General features: G+C 35.0%; 1 protein-coding gene across 8 annotated transcripts in view; it reads left to right on the top strand.

Annotated features, from left to right (window-relative positions):
* The window catches only part of FOXP2 (forkhead box P2), a 356,609-nt gene that overhangs the window by 168,435 nt on the left and 178,174 nt on the right, over positions 1-10,000 (top strand). For all 8 annotated transcript variants that reach the window (XM_060279589.1, XM_060279588.1, XM_035128708.2 and 5 more), the window contains one exon: positions 7,473-7,650. In XM_060279589.1, the coding sequence (XP_060135572.1) occupies positions 7,483-7,650 (168 nt within the window). In that variant the 5' untranslated portion in view covers positions 7,473-7,482. The remainder of the gene's footprint in view (positions 1-7,472; positions 7,651-10,000) is intronic.

The following is a 10,000-nucleotide window of genomic DNA, read 5'->3' as shown; positions in this document are numbered from 1 at the left end:
CAGTTTTGTCGAGGTCTCATGCCATACAGTCTAGAACATATGGGTCTCTCCTATATGCAAAGTGCATGATAGAAATGATATAAGACCTACGGCACTTTGTAAAGTGTGTAATGGTGCAAGGTGGTGGTATTTAAGGCACGTGAGAGTTCATGCAACTGGGCTTCTTCCTTCTCTCTTCAGTGTACCCCATATCAACTCAAATCTGTTGTGAGCAGATTAGGACTGGAAAGGCAGAGGAGAAATGGGAAATACTGTTGTGCAGGTGGATATCTGTTTTGCAAGCAGACAGACATATTGGATGTCTCCCAATGTTCACAACAAAACATTTTTTTAAATTTACAAACCCTATAGATCACTGACATTCAGGTTTGTTGCTTAGCAGTCCAGATGAGCTAAGAGGGAACAATTAGGGATGCAATAATAGAATAAAACTGGCATAATGTTGCTTGTAACAAGGAGTATGGTGCTAGGCTCTGAATAAAAATGCTTCCCAAGGTCTGATCAACTAATCCATGTGAAGTTTTTATAAGGTCATGGATGAATAATTAGTATAGTATAAAAGTTAGACAGTTGATAGAATATTTGTATTTAGGATTCCTTTAGTATGAAAATGCATGCAGTGGTGGTCATTCTAAGTGAGGCCTATTGGTGTGCTGGACATTGTATGTTTTTTACAATACAAGCCTATGCATGTTTATTTGAAAGTCAGTCTCATTGAGTTCAATGGGGCTTACTTTCCAGTGAGTTTGTTTTTGGATTGTTCCCTTAGTAATACATGATGAAGTTGCATGTTTGTACAGTACAATTCATGTGAAGAATAAAATGGGAATTGCCAGTTTTATTACATCATACCCGATATATAGCTGTGTTACTCATCCTTTAGCTTAGAAGTTTATTTGTATGTTCTCTGTGTGTAATTTCTATTGCTTGGATGGGAAATAGGAATAAAAATAAATAAAAGCATGTTGGCAATAACACACAAATATATATATTGATTTATATATATTCACAGATCTCCTGTTTTAGATTAGAAATTAAATTTTAGGCTGTCATTTTATACTGGGTCTGTATTTTGCTGCCAGTGTTACAGGATGCTTACCTTTCCCCCTTGGAAAAGAGGCTCAGTAGAAGGTAGTGAAGAGTGGCCCGATGCATTTTGTCAATCTAATCTAGATCAGATTGCAATGTAGAATTTGTCATTCCTTCAAGTGCCTAACCACACTGGCTTTCATCTAGAGATAGTTATTAGCAGCAAAATGTTACATGTGACTAGTAACACAAATGATAACAACTGCATGCAGCAGTCCTAGATGGCAGATGGTTGAGGTTTGCCTGCATGTATTCCCATCTACATTGTAAGGCAGATGGCAAGACACACTGTCATCTACACTGTGCATTGTTGGTGGAGATCACAATGGCTAAATTGCACCTGGATCTCATTCCCCATCATTTGAGTGCTGTGTGTATAGTTGCTGACGCAGCACTCTAGTTGCTTGATGTAGGCATCTTACTAGGACCAGTTTGCATTTTCAGATCCTGGTCTGGCAAGGTCATCCATGTCCCTGCATGTCTGGAGTCGCCTAACCGAATCAGGTAGCTCTGCTTGAGTATACAGTATAGGTAAAAAACGTTGCCATTTAAAAATGACGATTCTCTTGATTTTAACTTAAATACAGTTGTTATCTCCTCCAATCCCACCATCAAAAGTACTTTAAGCATTTCAGTTACAATAGGCCTAATTATTTTAGGGACACCAACCAAACAGTGTATTCAGTTATTCCCATTCTTATGCCTGTCTTTGAAATGTATCATACTTTACATTTAAATGAGGGGGACAGAATGAAACTTGTTTGTATTATTTTCCTTATTGCACATAGAGCAATGGCCTTATAGTTGCCATTTTGATTTATTATACAGTCATACATATTTAAGACTTTGACTGTACTGGTCTAGATTTTCAAATATATTGTGCCTGCTAGTAATTATGAATCAAGCCAAAGAGAGCACTTAAAAAAAAGACATTATGATTTTATTTCCCCAAAATCTAAGTCAAGATTAAAAATGCAGAATGATGGGTATGTCTTAGTTTTTAAAGTGTACACAGGAAAAAGAGTATTATAACATACAGGGTTATTGGAAGGGAGGTTCCACATATGCTCACAGTCCTTTAGATTCTGTGAGTGTGTTTAATTATGGGTGGAGGAATCTGAAATGATTATTGGCAAAATGATTTTTTATCTAAAAGTTGCAATTGAGAGGTGATCTATAGAGGTATGCTATTCATTTTAAATTTATAAAACACAAATGATGTGCAACACATATTTTCTGCACATTTGAAGGTTTGGACATGCCTACAGGCACATATTATCACAAACTACTTTTTAAGTTTCAAAAGCAGTTTGTTATGCAGTACAACAGACTGCTGTTTGAGAGAACCTCAGGGCACATGGCTCTAATTTCCAGGTCCTTAGGATCACATTTTGAATTTTAATCCTATATTTGCTCATTCCAGGTTTTTTTTAAGTTGCATTTTTACATTATATCTGCTGAAGATAGGGAGGTGAAACCTTAACACTTCAGATAAGTTGTGGGAGTCAACATTTATTTATAAACTCTTTAAGTACACTCATGTGGCATCATATTAACCCTTCATTCTGTCTTATCATTTCTAGGCTACTGTTTGCAAGCCATTTATGACAATGGACAGAACTGACTTGGGTTTTCCATTTTAGGAGGTTTATAGGTTACAAGTTTTAAGGAACAGAAAGAATTAACCTATTTTAAAATAATGAAGTACATATCGGATAGTACCTCACAGGTGCCAGATCATTCCTACTTAGCTAGACTCTCATTCTTGTCAAATGATTTTTAAGGGCCAGGGTGGATTTGATTTAAATCAAACTGATTTAAATCATGATTTAAATCACGATTTAAATCACTAGTCAATAAGGCTTGATTTAAATCATAGTCGATTTAAATCACATGAAAAACTTAAATACTGTCCACTCCAAACAATCAGAAAAATATTGTTTCTATTCTATTCACTGAACTTCTTGAAACTTAGCACTGAAGGGGTTGTTTCTGTATTCATAGGTTTGTAGAACAATAGGATTAAGGTCTTTTTCTCAACTCTGTTCATGTTATAACATTTTTGATGTGAAGAAGAGGCATGTGATCTCTGTTGAGTCAAATTCAGTTTTGAGAACTGCAAAAGTAAACCAAGCATCTGTGATAATATATTGTAGGCAGAGAATCTGCCCAATAATCTTACAAAAACCTCTGGAAGAGCATGACATTGTGAATGGATTAATGGCATTTATTTACCCCAAAAAATAAACATATACAACCTTATTCTACATAATTAAAAAACTAATCTTTATTTCATGATGGAATAACCTTTGGATGGTAATATATTTTCCTCAAAAAGCATTTTATTTTAAAAAATCCGATTTAAATCAAAAAAATCGATTTAAATCAAAAAAATCTGATTTAAATCAAAAAAATCCGATTTTTTTGATTTTTTTAAAAAAATCATTGATTTTTATCCACCCTGTTAAGGGCTGTTAACAGCGAATACAAAAACTCCAAGGCTTTTTTTTCCGTCTAGGAAGTTGATCATATGCAATAAAGCCTTCTGTCTCTCAAAAATGAGGCCCCCTAGTGGTGATTCAGAACTTTCACTTGCTATAGTCATTCATGTTTCTGAAGTTCAAAACAGCACCTGGCCGTCACAGGGTTCAGAGACCAGGAAAGCAATAAAGCAGTGTTGGAATCACACAAGGAAGAAAATATTTCACACTGTTCCATTCTATGCCAACATAACTCATTTTGTAAAAAAAAACACCAAAACAAACAAGTCTAGAATTTTGTGCAACCCTATCATAAAAGTAGGAGTCTAATTGAGCTGTGTCTTTTTATCCTGCTATTTGTACAAATAAAAGACCACATCTTGATGCTAAATAAACACAAAAGCACTGTTGTGACTATAACAGGGAGTCATATACTAATTTATATAATAAGTGGTTGTGCACGCTTTATTCAAGATTATGGCTGCAAGAAATGGCATGAATTGCTGGGTGTGTTTAATGCTGGATTATAGCAATTTGAAACATGTCAAACACATGGCTAATGCCTCATGCTTCACTCATTCTTGCGTAAACCTGCATAGCCACCATCCATTATGCCCTTGGTAACAACACAATTCTGCAAGTAAATATTGTTACACTAAGTAACCTTTCAATTCAAGTTGTTTAGGAAGAGAAAATGCAATCTTGTGCAGTCAGTTTCAGTGTCACTTTAATGTTTCAAAAGGGAAGTGGTGTAGAGAATAAGTATCTGTACAGTGACTTGCTGATTTAAAGAAACCTTGAGAAAACTTAAGATTAGTGGCAGGGGAGAGCATGTAGCAGGAAGGAAAAGTGTATCCATCTAATTACATAGTGTGAGGATTCCACTTGAATTGTGTGATTGTTTGTTAAATGCTCAGGTGGTAGCCTGTACATCTCCGTTAACAGGAAGTACAATACCTTTTGTGTGAAATATAGTTGAGGTATCTGAAGGCGGCTGTCTTAATTGTCATGTGATTTGGGATCCATGCACATACTAACTTCAGGATGATGCACTGAACTTGGATAGTGTGTGAAAAGGCATGCTTTATCATAGTGTTGGGGGGATTTTTAAATCAATTTGGAGTGAAACTTATAAAATTGGAACAAGTACTTGGGTTTAGTCTGTCTGACAGAGTCATGCTAACCACACAACAAGATTTTACCCGCAAAGTCCCTCTTCTGCTTGGAGCCCCCCGCTGGCAAAATTACAAACTAATGGTGTGTATCTCTAACCAGTACAACCTCCAATTTGAGAGACCACTTATTTTAACCTATTTTATTATGGTAATGTGAGCTGTATTTCATGTCAGAATGCTAGGCATGTGTGGCTTACTTCGGAAAATATTTTCCCTTTTTTCTCTCCTCCTTTACCATCACCAGCTTCCAAATTAATATTATGTTCTCTCCTTGTCCCTTTTCTGTGCACATTAAGGGTAGCTCAGACCTTGTATTCCGTTGCAGAAGTACCATTTATTGGTCTTGTTTTGCTCAACTTGATTGCACAGGCTCACAGATCAACATAAGCTTAAAACTCCACACATTAGGACTTTCCAAGGATACCAAAATCCCTGAGACATTATACACCTTTCATTTAGCGTGAGCTGGAGGATGTTTAACCCTTTTCTTTCTTACTATCCTCAAAGAATCGCAGATATACAAAGATAATCATTTTGATTTTGAAGCTAGAGATTTCCAAAAATGTATGCACTATTTTGATTGGCTGGCTAAGCTACATGCGCACTGGGTTTATCTTTTTAATGCTTGTAATTGACTACAGAACAAATAAAGTCACATATTTACTTTGTTGGTTTTTTTAAAAATCTGTCTGAAGACATTCCTCCACCTCAAATAATTTAGGAGACACCGTGGAAAAGATGACATGTATGATTTAAATCCATTTTAGTAACAAACAACACAATCCTATACTCATCTACATAGAGGTAAGTCCCACTGTGTTCGGTGGGACATAATCCTGTGTAAGTGGATGTAGGATTGCAGTCTAAATATATTGTTTTTAACATGTCTGTGGAATTGCAGGAGATATTATTTAGAATGCTCATATACCTAGTAAATGCTACCAGACCCCTTTTTCTGAATATTTTAAACACTGTGCATGTAAAATTTATGCCTAATTTGAATACTTATTAGCTTCTTATTCTAAGGGAAAAAAGAATATTAGCGTAGTTTTCTTCTTGGAAAATTCATCTTCACGTATATCACATTTTTCATTTCTATTCTTATTCTTAGTTAATGTTCTGTAGACTGTTTAACAAGGGCTATTTGTTCTTAAACACATCTGGTTCTACAGTGGTTAACTGTGATTGTAACAGCTGCCCTTTATTTTATGTGAACTGTAATCATGTTTGTTGTGTTTGTGTCCTTCCTTCATGACCAGAACTAGACTTTTGCCGTGTAAAGTTTTTTTTTTAATGTTTATTCTATTTACCCTTTAAACCTTTCTTTATGAAAACTTATATTGCTGTTTAGCTGACATTCTTAACAGTGGCTTCAGCTGTAGTGGTCTGCTTGGTGTTTTTCTCTGATAGGAATAAATTTTTGTGCACAGGCTGAACAGAGTTGAACAATATGTTGGGTAAAGTAGCATCTGTGTTCTTTAACCAAGGTTGCTTAAACAGATTATTTGCCTACCAGGAGAAGTGCCTTTTAAGATCGCATTTCAGAAAGTTTGCTCTTTTCTTTTCCTGGAAATCTTTCTGTGTAATGTATGCATTATTACAGGAAAATGAACTGAAGAGTGTAGAACGTTAGTAGCTTTGAGAACAAAAATTGATGTTTCCATTTTACAGATGCAAAATGCACTTGAGATTCTAGTTTGTAAGGTTATGTTGATTCTTTATTTACTGCATGGATTTCAACTGATCTTGGCAGGACATCTCATTGCTATCCTGAAAATACAGTATATTTATGCAGTGAAAATGATAAAACATTTATTACTGTAGAGAAGGTAATATGCATAATTTATGCTGTTTTTAGCACAATCATTAGTGATATTCTTGATAGATTTTATTTCCAGCTTTCATATCTAATACATGCTTGGAAAATTAATTTTATATCTTTCATTTATTTGCCTATGTTAAAATTGAGTTTTAAGTCATCTTCAAGTGAACAGTTTGATTGCTGCTCATGCATAAGCTTAATTACTTCCCAGGAAGGACAGTATTAAATGTTTTAAATGTCAGAAAAATAAATGAATATCAGCCGTTTGATTAAAAAAATAGGCAATATCTGACGTGTTTGCAGCAGGAGCTTTTTCTTAAAATGCCTTCAAGGCAAAATTTTATTTAGTCACAAAAAAGGAGAAGCCCATTATACTATTTATCATTGGTTGATACCATATGATTTGTAACACCCTTACAAAATTTTAATTTTGTATGATTAGCTGTGCATCATTAAACAACAGCCTTGCATAAGAAATGCTGTAAAATTCTGACAGAATCAAGATAGTGAATATTTTAAATAAGGCTGTATACTCATCCATGGTTGTCAAAGCTAGATAATAGGAAATACAGAACAGTATGTAAAATTGTGCCTTCATTTAAACTTGTTTGATAGGTAACTTTAAAATGTAGCTATTCGTGAATGTTATTTGACAAATCTGCAAGTATATAAGGTGTTGTTTTCCCTGTTAAATTTAGGAAATGTAATTTCAGCAATTAGTGTGTCTACGAAAGCAAGGTTTGCATTGCATTGCATTGCTTGCTTCTTAAATGACTCTGCAAGGATTTTCCCCTCTCTCCCCTTCTTCTAAAGATGCTGTCTCTGTAATTGGCAGAGAGGGACATCTTGATAATGGAAGTGTGAAGGTGTAACGTGTGTTAATTGATACTTCTTAATCACTTTTAGGTATTAAGTCATGATGCAGGAATCTGCGACAGAGACAATAAGCAACAGTTCAATGAATCAAAATGGAATGAGCACTCTAAGCAGCCAATTAGATGCTGGCAGCAGAGATGGAAGATCAAGTGGTGACACGAGCACTGAAGTAAGCACAGTAGAACTGCTGCATCTGCAACAACAGCAGGTAAGTTTTTTTGTTTTGTTTTTGCTTTGTGTTTGTTTTCTTACAAATTAGATTTCCTTTAGTGACCTTTACTCTGATGTGGATTTTGTGCACTTTTAAGATATTGCAGAAAGTGGGGAGTTTCAGAGCATTATTTGTTGTTTGTTTGTTTTTTTATCTCTCTTGCATGTTCACCTTCATGTTTCTTATTAATAAAGATCTGCCTGCACTGGAATATATCGTACACCTTCTGTTAAGGGTGTGTGGTGTATTTATAAAAGTTGCCCCTATATCTTTTCCAGGAAAAATGGTTTTTTCCTTCCCTAAAAAAAAAGCACCTCCAGTTTCCCTGAGTGATACAGGGAAGGAAAATGTGATACTTAGCTTTCCACCAGAGGGCCACATTACTTGATACTTTGCATCCTGCTAGAATGAAATTGTTCCAAAGCTCAGTTAAGGTGAAAGGACCACAGTGACTTTTTGCAACATTGATGCTTTGCTGGTGCTGTGATAGTTGTAAATAAAATAAAATAAAATGGATGAATTTTTCAAATAGAAAAATCAGTGGTGTGACTGACCTGTTCACAGAGACTGAAAGAAAAAATTACAATATAGGGGACCACATTTCCATTTGATACTGTAAACTAAATAACAGTTACTCTTCAGTATTTCATCTATTTTCATTATTTATCAATTGGGAATCCAAGTATATGACGACCTTTGCAGGCAACTTTAGTAGAAACAAGTAGAGTAATTTTTTGTTTGTTTTAATGATCCTACTATTAATAATAAGTATGATTATTATTTTATTTTAAAAATGGCATTAGGGCATTAGGCATTAGGGCATGTTATGGGACCAAATCCTATTGGGTGCTGAGTATCTTGTCTGAACTGCTGAGATGCTTGTGTTTCCTATTGTTCCCATTAACTAAAGCAATTAGTTGTTCATGGCGCAGTACTGAGTTCTTAATTTGTAAATAGGTATATTTTTATTATCAGCATCTGGATTTAATCAGAAGAGAAAATAGCCTTGCTGAAACTAAAGCTGTTAAAAATAGTTTTATTGAATTTTGCAAAATAAAACTGTAGTTGCATTGCTTTAATTTGGGCCTGTTGCCGCAAGTGAGCGTGTTAGTTATTTGTTTTCTGGTTTTTAAGTTGTGTTTAATACTAAATAGCTTATGTGACTGTTATTTGTTATAAATATAACAATTAAAATAGTTTCAGTTTGAAACCTGAAAAGTATCTGGGGATTTTTCAGCTCTGCATTGTTTCACATTCTAGTATAGACTCTTCAACAGCTGGCTCCCTCACTGTATTGTTTAACCATAAGGGGGAAAAGATACTTAATCTTCATTCTTTTAGATCTTTCTTAAATTCTTACCATTCGTGCTATTCTACTGTAAAACTAATTTTTCAGCCAACCTTCCTTATTGTTGCATCATTTAAACATGCACCTAGTTGCTTAATATTCATTTAGTATGTTAAAAAAAGTTACCACCACAGTATATTACAGCAGAAAACACAGAATGAGAATAATATGCTACTTACTCATTTCTCAAAGCAGGAGCCCTAGTCATTTCTAGCCAATTTGTCCACAGAGTCACAGCTTCCAGTAGATAGCATTTGCAAAGACCACAGAGAATAACAATTGGAGATGAAAATATCCAGTTGAGTACTAATATCCGACAGGTTCTGAGGGGACAGGCTTAGGGGCAATATTTCCCCCCTTCAAAACTGTGATTAGATCTTAAATAAGCAGACAGGCAAAGTAAAGCCCTGTGTCCACTTAATAGGACTCAGGAGGCATTTTATGGTGGGTTTCAATGCAGACTGAATCTGGAATATAAATCATCCCCCAAAACATGGTGTTATGGGACATAAGCACCAGTAAACATGAAATCTGTATCCTTCAAGCGATTTTGAATGTGTTTTGGACTACAACTTACTCTTTTCATGTTTCCCGAAAAGTGAAGAGAAGAATATCGTGAGCAGTTTCATTGGTGCCACTTGAGGTATTGTCTAATTTGGAGAGAGAGAGAGAGAGAGAAATAGGTCAGAAATTGACATTTGAATCAACAAGAAATATACAAACTTATTTGTCTTTGTTTCTTTCTGTGCTTATGCAAAGTAAAGTATTCTTACATGTTTTTTTGTAATTCTCCTTTCTGATGAACTTTTTACTATGAGATTGAAATAGTGCACTGTTCTACTTGTGTGCAAGGGGCAGGTAAACTGCAGACCTCTTTAAATGCATGTTTTCCTGTACCACTTCAGTATACTTAAGTGATCAGTTAAGGTTTGTGAATCTTATGCATGAAGTTCAGTTTAAAGTGCTTCATAAGCTAGAGCCAGTCATTTGGAAACTGAG

The sequence above is a fragment of the Zootoca vivipara genome, chromosome 10 (assembly GCF_963506605.1).
Source record: "Zootoca vivipara chromosome 10, rZooViv1.1, whole genome shotgun sequence".
In the NCBI taxonomy this organism is placed as follows: Eukaryota; Metazoa; Chordata; class Lepidosauria; order Squamata; family Lacertidae; genus Zootoca; species Zootoca vivipara.
The sequence above is the reverse complement of the archived record's forward strand: the minus strand, read 5'-3'. Positions and strand labels throughout refer to the sequence as shown.